We start from the raw sequence: 19810 nt of genomic DNA on the forward strand, positions 1-19810 counted from the left end.
TAAGCCCATTGCTTCTTGTCCTATCCTCAGACGTTAAAGAGAAGAATTTTTCCTCTCTCCTCCTTGTAACAACCTTTTATGTACTTGAAAACTATTATGTCCCCCTCTCAGTCTTCTCTTCTTCAGACTAAACAAACCCATTTTTTTCAATCTTCCTTCATAGGTCATGTTTTCTCAACCTTTAATCATTTTTGTTGCTCTTCTCTGGACTCTCTCTAATTTGTCCACATCTTTCCTGAAATGTTGCACCCAGAACTGGACACAATACTCCTGTTGAGGCCTTATCAGTATGGAGTGTGCTTGATTGGTGGTTTGAAAAGTGTGAATTGGGAGTGCTTTGTTCCAGGTGAGCCTTGAGTGGGCCTGACTGTATAAAAGCCAGTCAGCTGCGAGCCAGCTGAGCAGCTAACAGAAGAGCGGCTAACAGAGGGAGTTTGCCTGGGAGTTCGCCTGGGGAGAGCCTGCTGAGGCTTACATCTTGCCGGCTTCTCTGAGTAGTTACTACAACTCCTGAGTGAGCTTGTAGAAGGAAGGTAATATGGATGGGAGGTGTTCAGCTGTTGTGACCTGCACTGGATGTGCCATGCTCGTCTTTCTTCCAGAGGACAGAAGCGACTTTGTCTGTACAAAGCGCAAGCTGGTCTCCATATTGGAAGAGAAGGTTCAAGGTCTGGAGCAACAGGTATCGACCCTGCATTGCATAAGAGAAACTGAAGATTTCCTGGACAGACGTCAGGATATGCTTCTATGGGCATAATGTCCTGAAGATTCAGAGCAGGCTGCGCAGCGGGGACAGGAGGACAGTGAAGAAATTTGGCAGCATGTGACCTCCAGAAGAAGAAAGGGGAGCGTCCATGTACCAGCAACGCAGATAGAGGTAAGTAACCGTTTCATGTTCTCTCCACAGGTACTAATGCAGAGAGTGGACTAGATGATACGTCTGAGGGAAGGGAACAGAAGGAGACTCCGCCGATTGGAAGGCATGAGATGCACTGTCCTGGGGTTGGGGGTTCCACGATCACCGCTCCCAAGAGAAGGAGGTGGGTGGTGGTGGTCAGGGACTCTCTCCTCAGGGGGACTGAGCCCAATGGCCTGTGATGGGTTTTTAGATGGGGTAAGATCCAAGTTACCCGGGAAGGAATTTTCTGTAGTATCTGGCTGATGAATCTTGCCCATATGCTCAGGGTTTAGCTGATCGCCATATTTGGGGTCGGGAAGGAATTTTCCTCCAGGGCAGATTGGAAGGCCCTGGAGGTTTTTCGCCTTCCTCTGTAGCATGGGGCACGGGTCACTTGCTGGAGGATTCTCTGCTCCTTGAGGTCTTCAAACTACAATTTGGGGACTTCAATAGCACAGATATAGATGTGAGGTCTTTTTTAGGAGTGGTGGGTGAAATTCTGTGGCCTGCATTGTGCAGGAGGTCAGACTAGATGATCATAATGGTCCCTTCTGGCCTAAATATCTATGAATCTATCTGCCGCCCCGACTGGGAAAACCGAGAAGTCTGCTGCTTGACAGGAGCTAGGATTCACGATGTGATGGAGAGACTGCAGAGACTCATCAAGCCATCGGATCGCTACCCCTTCCTGCTTCTCCACGTGGGCACCAATGATACTGCCAGGAATGACCTTGAGCGGATCACTGTGGACTACATGGCTCTGGGAAGAAGGATAAAGGAGTCTGAGGTGCAAGTGGTCTTCTCGTCCATCCTCCCCATGGAAGGAAAAGGCCTGGGTAGAGACCGTCAAATCGTGGAAGTCAACGAATGGCTACGCAGATGGTGTCGGAGAGACGGCTTTGGATTCTTTGACCATGGAATGGTGTTCCAAGAAGGAGGAGTGCTAGCCAGAGACAGGCTCCACCTAACGAAGAGAGGGAAGAGCATCTTTGCAAGCAGGCTGGCTAACCTAGTGAGGAGGGCTTTAAACTAGGTTCACCAGGGGAAGGAGACCAAAGCCCTGAGGTACGTGGGCAAGCAGGATACCGGGAGGAACCACAGGCAGGAACGTCTGTGAGGAGAGGGCTCCTACCTCATACTGAGAATGAGGGACGATCAGCGAGTTCTCTCAAGTGCCTATACACAAAGGCAAGAAGCCTGGGAAACAAGCAGGGAGAACTGGAGGTCCTGGCACAGTCAAGGAATTATGATGTGATTGGAATAACAGAGACTTGGTGGGATAACTCACATGACTGGAGTACTGTCATGGATGGATATAAACTGTTCAGGAAGGACAGGCAGGGCAGAAAAGGTAGGGGGAGTTGCCCTGTATGTAAGGGAGCAGTATGACTGCACAGAGCTCAAGTATGAAACTGCAGAAAAACCTGAGTGTCTCTGGATTAAGTTTAGAAATGTGAGCAACAAGGGTGATGTCGTGGTGGGAGTCTGCTATAGACCACCGGACCAGGGGGATGAGGTGGATGAGGCTTTTTTCCAGCAACTCACAGAAGTGACTAGATCGCATGCCCTGGTTCTCATGGGAGATGTCAATCACCCTGATATCTGCTGGGAGAGCAATATAGCGGTGCACAGACAATCCAGGAAGTTTTTGGAAACGGTAGGGGACAATTTCCTGGTGCAAGTGCTGGAGGAACTAACTAGGGGCTCAATGTACTCAATACTTTTTTTGCCTCTGTCTTCATGAACAAGGTCAGCTCCCAGACTACTGCACTGGGCATCACAGCATGGGGAGGAGGTGACCAGCCCTCTGTGGAGAAAGAAGTGGTTCGGGACTATTTAGAAAAGCTGGACGAGCACAACTCCATGGGGCCGGATGCGCTGCATCAGAGAGTGCAAAAGGAGTTGGCGGATGTGATTGCAGAGCCATTGGCCATTATTTTTGAAAACTCATGGAGATCAGGGGAAGTCCCAGACGACTGGAAAAAGGCTAAATGTAGTGCCCATCTTTAAAAAAGGGAAGAAGGAGGATCCTGAGAATTACAGGCCAGTCAGCCTCACCTCAGTCCCTAGAAAAATCATGGAGCAGGTCCTCAAGGAATCAATTCTGAAGCACTTAGAGGAGAGGAAAGTGATCAGGAACAGTCAGCATGGTTTCACCAAGGGCAAGTCATGCCTGTAGTGCCCATCTTTAAAAAAGGGAAGAAGGAGGATCCTGAGAATTACAGGCCAGTCAGCCTCACCTCAGTCCCTAGAAAAATCATGGAGCAGGTCCTCAAGGAATCAATTCTGAAGCACTTAGAGGAGAGGAAAGTGATCAGGAACAGTCAGCATGGTTTCACCAAGGGCAAGTCATGCCTGACTAATCTAATTGTCTTCTATGACGAGATAACTGGCTCTGTGGATGAAGGGAAAGCGGTGGACGTGTTGTTCCTTGACTTTAGCAAAGCTTTTGACACTGTTTCCCACAGTATTCTTGCCAGCAAGTTAAAGAAGTATGGGCTGGATGAATGGACTATAAGGTGGATTGAAAGTTGGCTAGATTGTCAGGCTCAACGGGTAGTGATCAATGGCTCCATGTCTAGTTGACAGCCGGTATCAAGTGGAGTGCCCCAAGGGTCGGTCCTGGGGCCGGTTTTGTTCAATATCTGCATAAATGATCTGGAGGACGGTGTGGATTGCACCCTCAGCAAGTTTGCAGATGACACTAAACTGGGAGGAGAGGTAGATACGCTGGAGGGCAGGGATAGGATACAGAGGGCCATAGACAAATTGGAGGATTGGGCCAAAAGAAATCTGATGAGGTTCAACAAGGACAAGGGCAGAGTCCTGCACTTAGTACGGAAGAATCCAATGCACTGCTACAGACTAGGGACCGAATGGCTCGGCAGCAGTTCTGCAGAAAGGGACCTAGGGGTTACAGTGGACGAGAAGCAGGATATGAGTCACCAGTGTGTCCTTGTTGCCAAGAAGGCCAATGGCATTTTGGGATGTATATATAGGGGCATTGCCAGCAGATCGAGGGACCCCTCTACTCGACACTGGTGAGGCCTCATCTGGAGTAGTGTGTCCAGTTTTGGGCCCCACGCTACAAGAAGGATGTGGAAAAATTGGAAAGAGTCCAGCGGAGGGCAACAAAAATGATTAGGGGACTGGAACACATGACTTATGAGGAGAGGCTGAGGGAACTGGGATTGTTTAGCCTGCGGAAGAGAAAAATGAGGGGGGATTTGATAGCTGCTTTCAACTATCTGAAAGGGGATTCCAAAGAGGATGGCTCTAGACTGTTCCCAGTAGTAGCTGATGACAGAACAAGAAGTAATGGTCTCAAGTTGCAGTGGGGGAGGTTTAGGTTGGATATTAGGAAAAACTTTTTCACTAGGAGGGTGGTGAAACACTGGAATGCGTTACCTAGGGAGGTGGTGGAATCTCCTTCCTTAGATATTTTTAAGGTCAGGCTTGACAAAGCCCTGGCTGGGATGATTTAGTTGGGGATTGGTCCTGCTTTGAGCAGGGGGTTGGACTAGATGATCTCCTGAGGTCCCTTCCAACCCTGATATTCTATGATTCGAGAAGAAGAATTACTTCTCATGTCTTGTTTACAAAACTCCTGCTAATACATCCCAGAATTATGTTTACCTTTTTTTTGCAACAGTGTTACACTGTTGACTCATATTTAGCTTGTGATCCAGGATGACTAAAACATAGCCTTAGTCAGGGGTATTTTTAGAAAAGTCATGGACAGGTCAGGGGCAGTAAACAAAAATTCACGGCCTGTAACCTGTCCATGACTTGTATTACATACCTCTGACTAATTCTGGGGATGGGGGTGGCCCAGGAGGGCTTGGGGGGGCAGGGGGGTGTTAGCCCGGGTGCGCCACGGGTGCCAGCAGCTCTGGACCTTCGTTGGTGCTGGGGGTATGGAGTTGTTGGGGCGGTGGGGCTGGCAGGCTCCCTACCTCCCTGGAAGCGGCAACATCCCCCTCCCTCAGCTCCTAGGAAGAGGCGTGGCCAAGCAGATCTGCATGCTGCCTCTGCCCCAAACACCGGTTCCGCAGCTCCCATCGGCTGGGAACCAGAGCTGCCTAGCCACGCCTCTGCTTAGGAGGTGAGGGATGTCGCCACCGAGACAATGACTTTGGATATAAGATCCAACAGTCTGGAATTGGGTCTGCGGAAGGAAGGCTCTGGCTTAGGTTGAGTCGAGCACTGCCCCAGTAAACTCTCTTCTCTGAACTGGAACAAAGAGTTGACTTTTGGTCATTTATCAAAAGGCCCAGTGCTAAGAAGATGAACGAATGGGAGAGCAGTGAATTGGTAGTGGCATTGGTTTACAATAAACCTGAGAAATCTTCTGTGGCTACAGAAGATACAAATGTGAAAGTAGGCATCCTTTATATCAAGAGAGGCATACCAGTACCCTGGATCCAGGGAAAGAATGATGGAGGCCCGGGAGACCATGCGGAACTTCAGTTTCTTGAGATACCTATTGAGGTGACAGGTCCAAAATGGGCCAAAGCTCCCCTTGACCTTTGCGATCAGGAAATATCAGGAGTAAAACCCCTTCCTCGTGAGTCTTGAGGAACCTTCTCCATGGCCCCCATCTACAGGAGGGACTGTACCTCCTGGGCAAAGAGTTGCTTGTGAGAAGGGTCCCTGAAGAGGGACAGGAATGGAGGGTAGGAGGGAGGGGTGGATGTAAACTGAAAGGTATAGCTGATGGTCACTGTACTTAGCACCCAGCAGTCCGATGTTATGCAAGACCACGCTAGGCTGAAGTTGGATAGACAGTCCGAAAACGAAGGGCAGACAGGATCTGAAACAGGAACTGGTATAGCACCCTCAGGCACACCTTCAAAAGGCCTGCTTGGGCCCACTGGGAAGTACTTATGTGACCCCTTCGGGGAGGTTGAGGGAAGCTGTTGATGCTGCTTCTAACCTCTCCCGTTCCTTTTATAGGATTCCTGTCTCGGAGATGGAGCCAAGAAACGTGGTGGCTGTTGGGGCCTGAAGTGCTTCCTGGAAGCCGATGGAGTGTAGAGGCCCAGGGACCTGAGAGTGGCCCCTGAGTCCTTCATGCCAGGAAGTCTTGTGTCTGTCTGCTCTGAGAATAAAGAGGAATCTTCAAAGGGGAGATCCTGGGTGGACTGTTGGACCTCATGAGGAAGTTTGAGGACTGGAGCCAAGAGCATTGCCTCATGGTGACAGCAGAGGTCACTGTCCATTGCTGAGTCAGCTGCATCCAGAGCTGCCTGGAGAGATGTCCCAGCCACATTCTTACCTTCCTCCAAGAGTGCAGAGAATTTCTGCCTTGAGTCCTGCAGCAGAGTGTCTTTAAACTTGGCTAAGGAATCCCACAGATTATAGTCATATCTCCAGATACGCAGCTGTAGGCTACACATTAAATACATTTTTCTCCCGACCAGCTCTAGTTTTATTGCATCCTTTTGTTCGGGGGTAGCACTGGCCCTGATGCCCCTGTCATTGGCTGCTGACACAACCAGGGACCCTGGTGGGGGCGTGGGAGTATAGGTACTTGTACCCACTTGCTGGCACATAATATTTCTTTTCTGCCCTCTTTGAGGTGGGGAACAGAGAAGGAGTTTGCCACAGGGCCTCGACCGAACCCATTACAATCTCATTAATGAGCAAGGCCATTTTGGAGGGAGCAGCTGCAGCCAGAACGTCAATAAGGCCGTGTCTACACTACCCGCCAGATTGGTGGGTAGTGATCTATCAGGGATCGATTTGTTGTGTCTAGCATAGACGCGATAAATCGATCCCCAATCGCTCTGCCATCGACTCTGGAACTCCACCAGGGCGAGAGGCGGAAGCTGAGTTGACGGGGGAGCGGTGGCTGTCAATCCCGCGCCGCGAGGACGCGAAGTAAGTGATTCTAAGTCGATCTAAGATACGTTGACTTCAGCTACACTATTCTAGTAGCTAAAGTTGCGTATCTTAGATCAATCCCTCTTCCCCCCCCCCCCCCGCAGTGTAGACCTGGCCTAAGGCTGTGGGATGATTCCTTAAGCTCCTCAAGCTCCAGCCCCAGGTTAGCTGCTTTCCACTTCAGAAGGTCCCGATGGGCCCTGAGGTTGTCCTGAGGAGTGAGCTACTCGGCCCCAAGTCAGCCTCATCCGGGGAGGAAATGGCAGCCACTTGCACCGGAGAAGGGACTTCTTCCTCAGCCGCAATGACATCCATGGGAACTATATCCTGAACATCGATACCAGGGTCGGCGTCAGGTGCTGAGTGGAAAGGAGCGGTAGCCTCTCTCTTGGAATCATCAAGTATGATCAATGGTAGGGAGGACCCAGTACCGGGGGAAAACACCCAAGGGTTACCATATGGCCACTGCATAGGCCGCTGACCTGTTGGCCAGGTGCTGGCAGGGGGACTCGCGCCAAGGTCAGGCGGCACATAGGCTGAACGTCGGGCTCCCCTTCGGACTCAGAAGTCCTCCCTCGTGACCACAGTGGAGTAGTACCCCCTCTGCCTCCATTCAATCCCGGGGGTCTGAGGACTGGAGATGGTCGTGATGACAGTATCAGGGTCAGCTTGCCCCTAGAAGGTCCCAGGGCACTCAGTCCCAGGAAGGAACTCTAAGATCTATGCTCCTTCCTGCTCACAGACATTGGGACCGGCAGCTGTCCCATCAGAGTTGGGGGAATCAGGAGCAAAAGTAAGTCCCTGGCTGCTGCAAAGGCCTCAGGGATTGATGAAACCATCAGACTGCTGATACCACAGTGGCTTCCAGGTGTCGGCAGAGGGTCCCACACTGGACTCTATGTTGTGGGCATAGTTAACAATGCCACCATGGGACCGGGGGTGGAGGAGTTGGTTGACGCAGGTCACACACTGCTGCCTTGGCCATGCTTGTCCTCCTTCTGCACTGTCGGTGTGCTGCTTTTTGTGCTTCTTCCTTGGCACTGGAGATTAACAGCGCTGGGAAGAGCACAGTGCCAGAGAAGCACTTCACAGTGAGGCTGAAGTGCTCGGTGTCGAATCAAAGCGGCTTGGCTCTGAGGCCGGTCCGAGAGCGGTTTCTATTAGGATAGCCGTCAATCTTATTTCTCTATTTCTTTTTTTGTGCGCAGTCCAAAAGTCCTGACAAAACTGGCACTTGGTCCTCACATGAGTTTCTCTCAAGCATTTCAAGCAGCTAGAGTGTGGGTCGCTCATGGGCATAGGTTTGATGCAGGAGGCACATGGTTTGAAGCCCTGGGACCAGGTCATGCCCGGCCCCTGGAGCGAAAAGAGTCCCTCAACGATAGGGATTATCGATTTACGCTAACTACAATATCTATATGCACTAAAACTGTACTTGAACTAACAAACTATGAATCAGAGTTCAAAAACCACTGAAAATAAGTCTTGCCAAAGCAAGAGGGGTCATTCCAACAACCGTCACGGGCAGTAAGAAGGAATTGAGAGGGTGCATGATGGCGGCACCTCTTATACTGGCACATGAGCATGTGGCACCAGAGGGTGCTAGAGCCGGCCTCTGAAGGATACCACAGAAAGAAAAAGCTCGGACAATGGTGTACGTGGAATGTATGCGAGATGATGATTTTGTAGTAATATACTGTGCATTGGAGTCACTGCTTTTTATTTCTCTAAAAATTAGCTGCTTATCTTTCTCCAAACCATGCAAGCACACAGTCAGGAGGGCCTGGTTAAGGAGATCAAGAGATACCACCCATTAAGGAACAGGGCAAGTGGTTGGTGTACCATGGAGACACACACAGCTACTCTTAAGGCCAGTTACATATTTTCTCCAACATTAGCTTTGAACTGGCAAAATTCAATTAGTTGTTAGCTAGTCTAAAAATCCTAACTCTGTCCCAAACTCATTAAAGAAAGCTGGAAAAGAATAGTTATTTCAGTACAGGATCTTACTATCTAGCCGTAAAAGTTTACTGAGCTTTGGAAACAAATTCAGTCTCCTCAGACCTGGCATGAAGCCATCCAGTTAGTGTCATATAGCTGTAGCTTTTGAAGTTAGCTGAAGCGGGATAACAGCAATGGCAGCTGTTCTCCTTGCAGGACAATGATAGAACTCCAGCCAGGTGACAGTTTTGGAATAGTCAAAACCTTCATTAGACTACCCAGGCAAGTTAAAATGTCCAAGAACAAAATATTTAGCACTTCACAAGCCTGAAGTGTTCCATAAACGTTACATATGAAGCAGAGAGAGATTCAGCACCTCCGAAAATGGAAAAAGCGACAGGCCACAGTTGAGTCATCCTGCTCCTGCTCCTTAAACTTGCGGTACCGCTCCAGACGACACTCTCGACACTTGTGCAGATGAGGGGCTACATTGATGCAAGATCCATCCTGGAGGAACGGCTCTCCTGACTGCTTCAGTTTCCTCACCTTACTCATGTCTTTCAGCACAGACTGGCCAACTGTATTGAAAAGGAAAAATGAGAACCCATCAGTCAAACTACAACAGCAAATGGTCAACTCCAAGAAGCATATTTTCCAAGATCCTCTCTGAAAAGTGCATTCCTTCCAGAGTAATTAACCCAGGGTTACCCCTTGAACAGCAGACTGCTCCCCCTAGTTTTGATAGAAACTTTTGCCTACAACAGGCTTCCCAAACATGCCACACCACTTCAGTGATGGGTATTTTAGAAAGAAATAATGCAGAATGTGAAAAACAATTTGGCTGAATAATGTATCCACTTAAAATGCTGAAAAATTAGCTAAATGCATCTACAAGCAATTCCAAACACTTCTTACTCTTCTCAGAGCACTGGATAGTACCATATGCTTCAAAAAAAAGTGTAAAACTGCCTTAATTGACAGTTGTGGAATAACATGCCAATGGGAAAGTCTGTTAATGATTATCTTTAATTCTGAAGCATACCCCTGTTAACTGTGTCCTGAACTTTCAAAGCTTGTCCATTTTTCCCTAGTGAACGTACCCGCAGATATTCTTACATCAATCACCACATCCTTTAAAATCTCCAAGCTTTTTTTCACTACTAATATTTTGTGCCCATGCTAGTGATGCAGAATTTATACCAGGGTGAAAAAATCACAAGGTTTGCCATACAGAATATGTGCAGTGCAAAAAAACAGTGTCCCATCCCTTCATGTTCTCATGTATTCCTGCCCTGCCCTGAACGCTTCACCTTTCAGGGGAGCTGTGCGAGGCCGGCCCTTTGGGGCCTGCTTCCCTTTCCCTTTTCCCAGCAGCAGTTCAGCATTCCGCTCTCCACTGGGGCCAAGCTTGCCAATCAGATGCTCCGGAATTCCCTTTAGACAAGCCTTGGCCTGCAGCTGCTCCTCAGAATCACTCAAGTCTGACAGGTCACTGTTGGTACTAGAATCTGAGTCCTGTCTGGATGTCATGCTCCGCTCGTCTAAAGAAAACCTTTTCACAGCTTCAAAGGGGGCTTTGTTCTCCTGTGCAAACTCTGCCTGCGAAGAGAAAAAGCCAGGCGGGTGCCTGCCAAACACATTAGAAAAAGTTTTCAGGAGAGGATTGTCTTGCTGCCCAGGCCCAACAGATGGCTTTTCTTCTGTTGGGCTGGAGGAGAGTGTGGGCATCTCAATAGGCTGTGTCAGGCTACCAGTGGGTGAGCTGGAACGGCCATTCCCCACAGTGGATGGGCTCTGAACACCAGCAACAGCTGAACTAGGAGCATTAGAAACCATCTTGGAGGAATCTGTTGTTATAAACAAGGTTTTCTTCTTAGCTAGAGAAGAGTCTGTTGAGGTGTGTGATTCTGGCCAGCTAGAAGCAGCCTTTAGACCCATAGCTGAAGGGGGTATAGATATGGTCTGAGATGAAGAGGCAAAGCTGCTGAAAGGACTGAGTTCTGCTTTCTCAGCAAATGCCAGGAAAGGATTGGAGGGCTCCTCTCGGGACAGTTTTGGGGGCTGTAAAAATAGGTTTTCATGATTATCTGCAGGTCGAGTATTCAAGAGGCTTCGTGAAAAGGCTGGAGTGAGGGTGGGCATAGACTCCAATGGCAGCTTCCGGTCCACAGAACTGCCAGATGGGGCTGCAGGTTTAGTGTCTGCTGCAAGAGGAGATTTACTTTTACAGATCCCAGAGCCCAGACTGTCCACACTCTGCTTGAACGAGTCCCGACTAGAGGGCTCTTCAGCCAAACTCTCTGAGATGACTGTGAAATAGTTACTGGAAGGCAGATTCTGGGACATGCACTGAAAAAACAAGTTCTTTGACAGATCAGAGTCTTTCTGAGTCTCTTGCCCAGTGCTACAGCCAAATGGAAACCCAACAGGCTTGTTTGCTGGAGACAATACTCCATTTGATTGGCTTCTTCCATCCCCAAATCCCAAAGGCTGGGATGCAGTTGGGAGAGACGCTCCAAATCCAGAAGAGGTCAGAAGTGAATTTCGGGAATTCTGAAACAAAATTGAAGAGAGTTAACTAACAAAATGATTTTCTCTAAAAAGATGATTGAGTAGCTAAACCAGCAGAACTTTGCCCATTGCTACTAATTACACAATCAAATCCTTCACATGCTTCTCACATACCTGCCATGGGGAGTCACAGCAGAAATCATTACTTGCACCAACACAGCTTTCTCTAAACTTAAAATTTAGGAATGTCTACCAAAGTAATACAGAATAGGAATTTCCCTCCACCACCGCTCCCGACCCCTGCAGCTGTAACTAGCCAGCTCATGGCAATTACAAATTAAGGGTGGGAAGACCAATCAAGTTTTATTAATGCCTTGTCACACTATGGAACACAGAACTGATATATGAATGGTCTACCTAATCTGGAATCTTATCTCCAAGAACAGCCAATGCTAGATATTTCAGAGGAAAACCTGAAATCACCATAATGAACCTAGTTGAGAAATATCTCCTCATGGTACAATATTGCACCGAGCCCTCAGATAGTCATCCATTTATGCGTTTCAATATAAGAATGTATAGCCTCTGTAATTCTATCCTAGCTAATGTAACCAGAGTGTAAGTCTTAAGAATCACTTTTTACCCAGTATCTTGCAATAGTAAATGTCTTAGACTATGCATTATGGAATAGGTATTTGTCATCAGCTTAAATTTATCTTAAATGTAATCTTCACTACATTTTTATGTATTATGGGAAAGCAAGTACTCAATTGGCCTTTGCTATGCTTTTTAAGTCTTATTCTTTTTTCAGAGTTACATAACCTTTTAATTGTCTTCAGTTGACAGAGAAACAGCATCTTCCCAACAAGAATCATACCTAAAAAACAGCATGCTTATCCCAGCCTCATATTGGATAATTCAGTTCATCTCCAACCCAATGGAGGATCATTCCTTACAACACCACCTTGACCAATTTATTTTTAAATTTTATTTAAGTCCCAAGCACTGACTGAGGTTTCCACCACTTTCCTAGGGAGGCTATTCCACAGCCAGATTCCTCCCATTGTTAGGGAGCTTTTCCTGACCATTAGCCTAGATTCTCTCTTTTTCACTGTCTTACTCCTGCTTATATCCCCACTTTCACATTCTTTACCTTTCACATACCACAGGAGTCAGGTGTCACACAATGAAATTAACAGGCAGCAGGTTTAAAATAAACATAAGGAAGTTTAACAGAACACCACTAGCCATCACCTTCAGCCTCCAACTAAAACCTCTCTAACGCATCATCAAGGATCTACAACCTATCCTGAAGGACGACCCATCACAGATCTTACAGACAGTCCTTGCTTACAGACAGCCCCCCAACCTGAAGCAAATACTCACCAGCAACCACACACCACACAACAGAACCACTAACCCAGGAACCTATCCTTGCAACAAAGCCCGTTGCCAATTGTGTCCACATATCTATTCAGGGGACCTCATCACAGGACCTAATCACATCAGCCACGCTATCAGAGGCTCGTTCACCTGCACATCTACCAATGTGATATACGCCATCATGTGCCAGCAATGCCCCTCTGCCATGTACATTGGCCACACCAGACAGTCTCTACATAAAAGAATAAATGGACACAAATCAGACGTCAAGAATTATAACATTCAAAAACCAGTCGGAGAACACTTCAATCTCTTTGGTCACTCAATTACAGACCTAAAAGTTGCAATTCTTCAACAAAAAAACTTCAAAAACAGACTCCAACGAGAGACTGCTGAATTGGAATTAATTTGCAAACTAGATACAATTAACTTAGGCTTGAATAAAGACTGGGAGTGGATGGGTCATTACACAAGCAAAACTATTTCCCCATGTTTATCCCCCCCCCCCCCATTGTTCCTCAGATGTTCTTGTCAACTGCTGGAAATGGCCCACCTTGATTTTCACTACAAAACGTTCCCCCCCCCCCCCCCGGCTCTCATGCTGGTAATAGCTCACATTGCCTGATCACTCTCCTTACAGTGTATATGGTAACACCCACTGTTTCATGTTCTCTATGTATATAAATCTCCCCACTGTATTTTCCACTGAATGCATCTGATGAAGTGAGCTGTAGCTCACGAAAGCTTATGCTCAAATAAATTAGTCAGTCTATAAGGTGCCACAAGTACTCTTTTTTTTTGCGGATACAGACTAACATGGCTGCTACTCTGAAACCTGTCATAAGGAAGTATGTCACACAATGCACAGTCAACCTGTGGAACTCATTGCCAGGAGATGTTGTAAAGGCCAAAAGTATAACTGGGTTAAAAAAATTCATAAATTCATGGAGGATAGGTCCATAAATGACCACTGGCCAAGATGGTCAGGGATGCAACCCCTTGTTCTGGGTGTCCTTAAGCCTCTGACTGCCAGAAGCCGGGACTGGAGGACAGGGGAGGGATCACTCAGACTACCTGTTCTGTTCATTGCTTCTGAAGCATTTGGCACTGGCCACTGTTGGAAGACAGGATACTGGGCTAGATGGGCCATTAGATTGACCCAGGAGGGCCATTTTTATATACCCCATTTGTTTTTATACCCTTCATATATTTATAGGCTTCTATAACTATCAGGTTCTTCTACTGCATGCATCATTGTGGTATCCAAGTTCCTTTGTTCCATCACTCAATCAAGCTATACATTTTTAAATCAAGATTTTCTTATGAGTCAGTCCTGCATCCTGATGATTATTTGTTTTCTTCTCTAAACTCCCCATTTGACAATCTTGCCATAAACACTGTACCTAGAACTGCATGCAGTGTTCTAGGTGCAGGCACCCCAGAGCCAAATAAAGTGGAACAGTTGCCTCTCTGCTTCATAAAACCTCTGCATATGCAGCCTAATAGCCCATAAGCTTTTTTTGTAGCCACATCACACTACAAACCTATGTTTAATTTGCTGGTCATGATCAACCTTCACATGCTTTCTACATTACTGCCTCCCAGAAGTCACACTCCAAGTGTAGGATGCTTGAGATTATCTTTTCCTAGGTGTATTAGCTTCATTTCCCCAAACTGAATCTCTCTTATGTCATATTTCAAATCTCTTCATGTCTGAGTGTAATTTCTCTGTCTTTGTGACCATTTATCATTCCTCCTCGTTTACTATCTCCAGCTATTTTATTCATTACAATATGAACTCAACACAAGGTAATCATATTTCTTTAATGGGCTCTTCTATTAGCCTGTTCTGAGAATTTAAAAGAAAAAAAACCTATCAATTCCTTTGCACCCTTATTTTATTAGTCTTTTCTAAAGAATGTTAATAGGCTACAGAGGAATGACTTGCCCTTACAGAATATGAGCTTGCTCGTGCCTTGCATTTTCTGCTTATATTTAGGCTTGGTAGAATTCAATTTTTATTTCATAATTTTAATGGCTAATAACTTAGATAAAAATAAAAAAGTTCAAAATATATTTAAATTTTTACGGTTGGGCAAAATTATGGGGATGTTGGACAATATGGGGGACAATTATTTAATTACAGTAGATGTTGAGATTTAAAAAGGTTTAGAGCCATTAAAACACAAATTGTCAACATCATGTTAAAATACACAAAGTAAATATCCTTAACTCAAACTCTGATAAATTCTCGAGTAATGTTTTTCTCTCTTTGCCTATCTGTAATTTTCAATTATCAATGGGAATGTGTGTGTGTGTGTAAATTAACATTTACTGACATTTACCAATAAAAATCTAAACCTTCCAAGCCCACTTATATAGATGCTTGGATCAGTTAGCACCTCAGATATTGATAATTATAGACCAATGAGAGACAGAGTGACATCTCACTGGTCTATAATTATCAAAACCTCCCTTTGTGCCTTTAGAGACCAGTACAATGGTGGCCACTCTCCCATAATAAACATGATCTGTTAGTAGCTCCATTACATTGGACTTTAGTTCCCTCTCAATTCTTTGATAAATATTCCACAGCCCTGATGATTTATTGCAGTTTTATTTTTCAAAAGAGTCAGAAGGATAACCACTGAGGGAGATATTTCTCTCCCTCCTACCTTCATTATCCTATGTGATGGAGACTGCTGCAAATTAAACATTTACCCTTTATGCAGTCTAATCACATTACATGATCTCTTTTTACACTGTGGTGGTTGTATAGCCCTAGTGACTCAGTGAGCTTCCTATTTCTAATGCACTTGCCTGTCTTCATTTCTCCAAGTATTTACATAGTAGTCTTTAAATTTATTCACAGTCACCATTCTCAGCTTGGAAAAGAGACAGCTAAGGGGAGATATGATAGAGGTCTATAAAATCATGACTGGTGTGGAGAAAGTAAATAAGGTTTATTCCTTCTCATAACACAAGAACTAGTGGCCACTACATGAAATTAACAGGCAGCAGGATTAAAATAAACAAAAGGAAGTATTTTTTCACAACGCACAATCAACCTGTGGAATTCCTTGCCAGAGGATGCTGTGAAGGCCAAGACTATAACATGGTTCAAAAAAGAACTAGATAAATTCATGAAGGATAGGTTCATCAATGGTTATTAGCCAGTATGGGCAGGGATGTTGTCCCTAGCCTCTGTTTGCCAGAAGCTGGGAATGGGCGACGAGGAATGGATCACTTGATGATTACCTGTTCTGTTCATTCCCTCTGGGGCACCTGGCATTGGCCACTGTCAGAAGACAGGATACAGGGCTGGATGGACCTTTGGTCTGACCCAGTATGGCTGTTCTTATTTTACCTGCCAATGTCTACTTTATTAGTTTCTCTTGGGTTGGATTTTCATTTTTAAAAGGATACATAAAAATCTTCTGCCTTGTTATTTAACCAGTTTTCCTCCCGTTTTTTACTTTTTTCTTCCTTGAATATGCAGACCTTCTGTAACTAAAAGCATCTTCAAGCAGTCTTCAGTGCATTTCTAGGTCTTTTTTTAGTTTCTTAACTTTTGACCTTCAGGCAGATCCTAACAATAGTTTGTCAGAGTACAGTACTTACTATTTAAGAATCAGAGGGGTAGCCATGTTAGTCCGGATCTGTAAAAGCAGCAGAGTCCTGTGGCATCTTTTGACTAACAGACGTATTGGAGCATAAGCTTTCGTGGGTGAAGACCCACTTCGTTGGATGAATACGCACTCCGTCGGATGCATGTCATCCAACGAAGTGGGTCTTCACCAACGAAAGCTTATGCTCCATACGTTTGTTGTCTATAAGGTGCCACAGGACTCTTTGCCGCTTTTACTATTTAAGAGCATATCTTGCTATTTATTATCTTCCATGTGAGAATATCAAACTTAATTACATTAAATATAGTAGTTTGTATTAAGGTAACTTGAAGGTTGCACAATTTAAAAAAGGTTCCAATAGCAGCAGTTAAGGTTACAAAAGTTAAAGGTTCAATCAGCACAATTCACTCAAACACACTGCACATTTTATATTGTCATTGACTGTATTTACAAAGGACAAAGAAAGAAGACCGAAATGAGCCAAGTTCATGTTTCTACCCGACATGCTTCACTGTCAGAAAATGCAAAAAGTTTGCTCTATCAGCTTTAAGCTGACTTTGTGGTGGGGCAGAAAAACTGTCCATGGGAGCATCTCTACCAGTAAGTGGCAAAAAGTGAAAATGAGAGGGACTGAAACTTTACCTCCACAGGGACTGAACGTACCACATGTCAGAGGGGGAGGAGCTGGAGGGAGAGGAGAGTGAGATGCCCCAAAACTGTAAAGATTTTAGAGTTACCTGTAAACACAGATCCATGGGTGGGAACTTATTAGAATAAGTGACTTTAGAAAATATATTTCTAAAGTTTTCTAGTTGTACTTTGAATCTTCTAGGCTGTAGGCAACTCACCTCTCCCTGAGCTTGTGACCAGCCTGTTTTCTGTTTCTCTTGTCCAATAACTGCTGACATGCCAGTGTCCGAGATCCTCACAGTTGTTGGTGTCAAAGCAGCTGTAGTAACAGCTGTAGTAACAACTGCTGGAGAAGCCCCCATGCCTTGGCCAGCCTGTTCCAGTGATTTTCCTGCCTCTTTACATCCAGCTCCAACCAGCAGTGCTTGACTAGCAGCTGAAGAAAAAGGAGTGAAGGGTACAGGCGTGTCGCCACCCACTGGCTCATCCTGGACCACCAGAGTTCGGCCATTCTCTTTGGTGTAAGTGGCAAAGCGAATATTGCGATTAATCTGAGGAACAAAAGGAGGCAGCTGCTTGGCCCTTGCATCCAGCCCTGTTTCACTCCCGGTGCCTCCTTTCCAAGGAGGCCTGCTTGCCTCACCTCCATCACTCCCATTACTATCCACTTCACCCCTCTCTTTTAGCTTTTTTGTTGCAGGATCACACCCAGAGTCTGAAGCATTTTTCCTCCTTCGTCCATCTTTTCCTTCCATACTCTCTCTCTTCTTTTTCCCTTTCGAAGATTTAGCTGCCTTTAGGCCCCCTCCCTAGAATAAATAAAATTATGTAATCACTATAGGCAAAGGGTCATCCAGCCTGTCAGGCTGGAACCAGAAGGTCCACTCTCTTCCCATCTCTTAAAGGGAAACATTTCATTTGTTAGAATAATGGATTTGTTACACTACATTAAACTCAGAAATAGTTATTTTAGACAGATACTGCAATGCAAGTTTTTAATATATAAAATTGCATGTACGCACACTTGCCTCTGTTTTTTTGCATTAGAACAGGGTCCTCCATAGCAAACCAGCCTCATTCACTTATTAACAGCGCTACGTTGCCATATGGTGGTACATCGGCACAATGGGAAATTCTGATTATGGGTAATTATTTTGAAGTAAAACTGAATTTTGAAACGTTTTATATCATTGAAATTTATCACTATCATTTTCTTTTAAGGCAAAACTTCCAGTCCAGCACAGCTGGCAACTCTGCCAGCATCCTTCAGAAGGCAGCCTGTCCCTCAATCCACAGAAATAATAGCCCCAAATTTCAGAAAAGGATTGTAGTTAGGAGTGGAGATAGATTGCTGTAGCACAAAGCTATAGACAGTCTGCCATACAAGGACAAGCCAGGACCCCTTTCTAAGCATGGAAAGAGAAGAGGCATTTCCTGAAACCAGAGGCAGTGATCACCAGGACAGCCTCCTTCACAGTGCAATCCCTTAGAATGAAGCAAGACAACCCTTAGATACCAATAGTCCACTTTTCTCTCCAGTAAGAGTAATTCCAAACTCAAACTCACAGCAAGCCTGTGTTGAAAGAAAATGGACTTTTAAAGGAAGCCAAGTCGATAATCTGACTATTTTATTATCCACAACAAACATATAGGAAACCCTCCTCTCAGCTCCAGTGTATGTCTCAAATGCTCTCAGTAAGCAGAACTCCTCTTCAAGTTGTTTCCTCCCAAGCGATCGCAAGATACTTTCTAAAGCTCCTGATTACACAAGGAAAGACATGACAATACAGTACCTCATTTGGTGGAGTAGAGTTGTCCATCACTACGTGAACCAGTCGGGGATCCACTGACTTTATCTCACCAGTCTGATTTTTATGAGGTGGGCAGCAAAAATACAAGGAAGAAAGAACAAACATTCAGTCTAAATTACCAGGTAAGAGATAACAATGAACATAAGACAGCATGCAGCCCCTCTCTTCCCTCACTCACCTCCTTCTCTCCCTGTCCTCACTTGCCAACATCTCTGCTTTCACTATACCCTCTGAACTGTTTCACTACCTTTCCTTTCTCAACTTCTCTAACCCTCAAACTTGGTTCCTACTCTGTTCTACTTTTTCTGTCTCCATTCATTTATCAGTCCTGTTGAACACGTCTGGAGACAGTTCTGCCACTAAGTCCCCTTCTTCCACTTTGAATTCATTCCTTTCAATTTTGTCTTTTCTGTCTTTCCTTCTAAACTGGCAAGGAAACGTGTCAGTTGATGCCACCCATTCTCTATTAGCTTTCCCCACAAAAAGAAAGATTAGAGACCAGTCAATAATTAGCAATATCATAGAATATCAGGATTGGAAGGGACCACTGGAGGTCATCTAGTCCAACCCCCTGCTCAAAGCAGGACCAATCCCCAAATCAATGTCAGGTGATTGTTTCTTGAGCCAAAATGATCACTTCCTTATTTAAAAATGTCACCTTGCTCTCCCACATGGAAACAATTAAGAATCTTTTCTCAAAACAGACTCCCTGTCTCTCCAGTAGAGTTCATCAGTCAGGAGATACATGAATTGGATTCAGAAGGAGTGGCCTGAAACGCCTCCTGCAAGTCATACTGGCTAAAAATCAAGCAAAGAAAATTCTGCTCCTGTCCAGAACTAGCTCTGCCTCCAAACAATCCAAAAAGTTCAATCTGAATACAAATGATCTCATCATGGAGATTTAAAAAACAAACAAAAAAACACCACTCCTCACAACAAAGAATACACAACAGTCAGTGCTGTAGACAGTTATGATTCACCATGCTACCCACCACTTGGGTCTCCTGACTGGAAGTTTGTGGAAGCAAAGAACTGCTGCCTGGATTCCTATTCAGCCAAGACTACATATCAAAAAGATGGGTTCAGACTGAGATTTTGGCCCCTAGAACCTAGCCATCCTT

General features: G+C 45.4%; 1 protein-coding gene across 1 annotated transcript in view; it reads right to left on the reverse strand.

The window, feature by feature from the left end:
* Positions 1–19810, reverse strand: part of KDM3B (lysine demethylase 3B) — a 130517-nt gene that overhangs the window by 53634 nt on the left and 57073 nt on the right. The window contains exons 6-9 of the mRNA XM_075131180.1: positions 18672–18743; positions 17097–17687; positions 10036–11278; positions 9102–9303 (exon numbers count right to left, since the gene is read on the reverse strand). Coding sequence (XP_074987281.1) covers positions 9102–9303; positions 10036–11278; positions 17097–17687; positions 18672–18743 — 2108 coding nt within the window. The remainder of the gene's footprint in view (positions 1–9101; positions 9304–10035; positions 11279–17096; positions 17688–18671; positions 18744–19810) is intronic.

Source organism: Caretta caretta, chromosome 8 (assembly GCF_965140235.1).
Source record: "Caretta caretta isolate rCarCar2 chromosome 8, rCarCar1.hap1, whole genome shotgun sequence".
Taxonomy (NCBI): Eukaryota; Metazoa; Chordata; order Testudines; family Cheloniidae; genus Caretta; species Caretta caretta.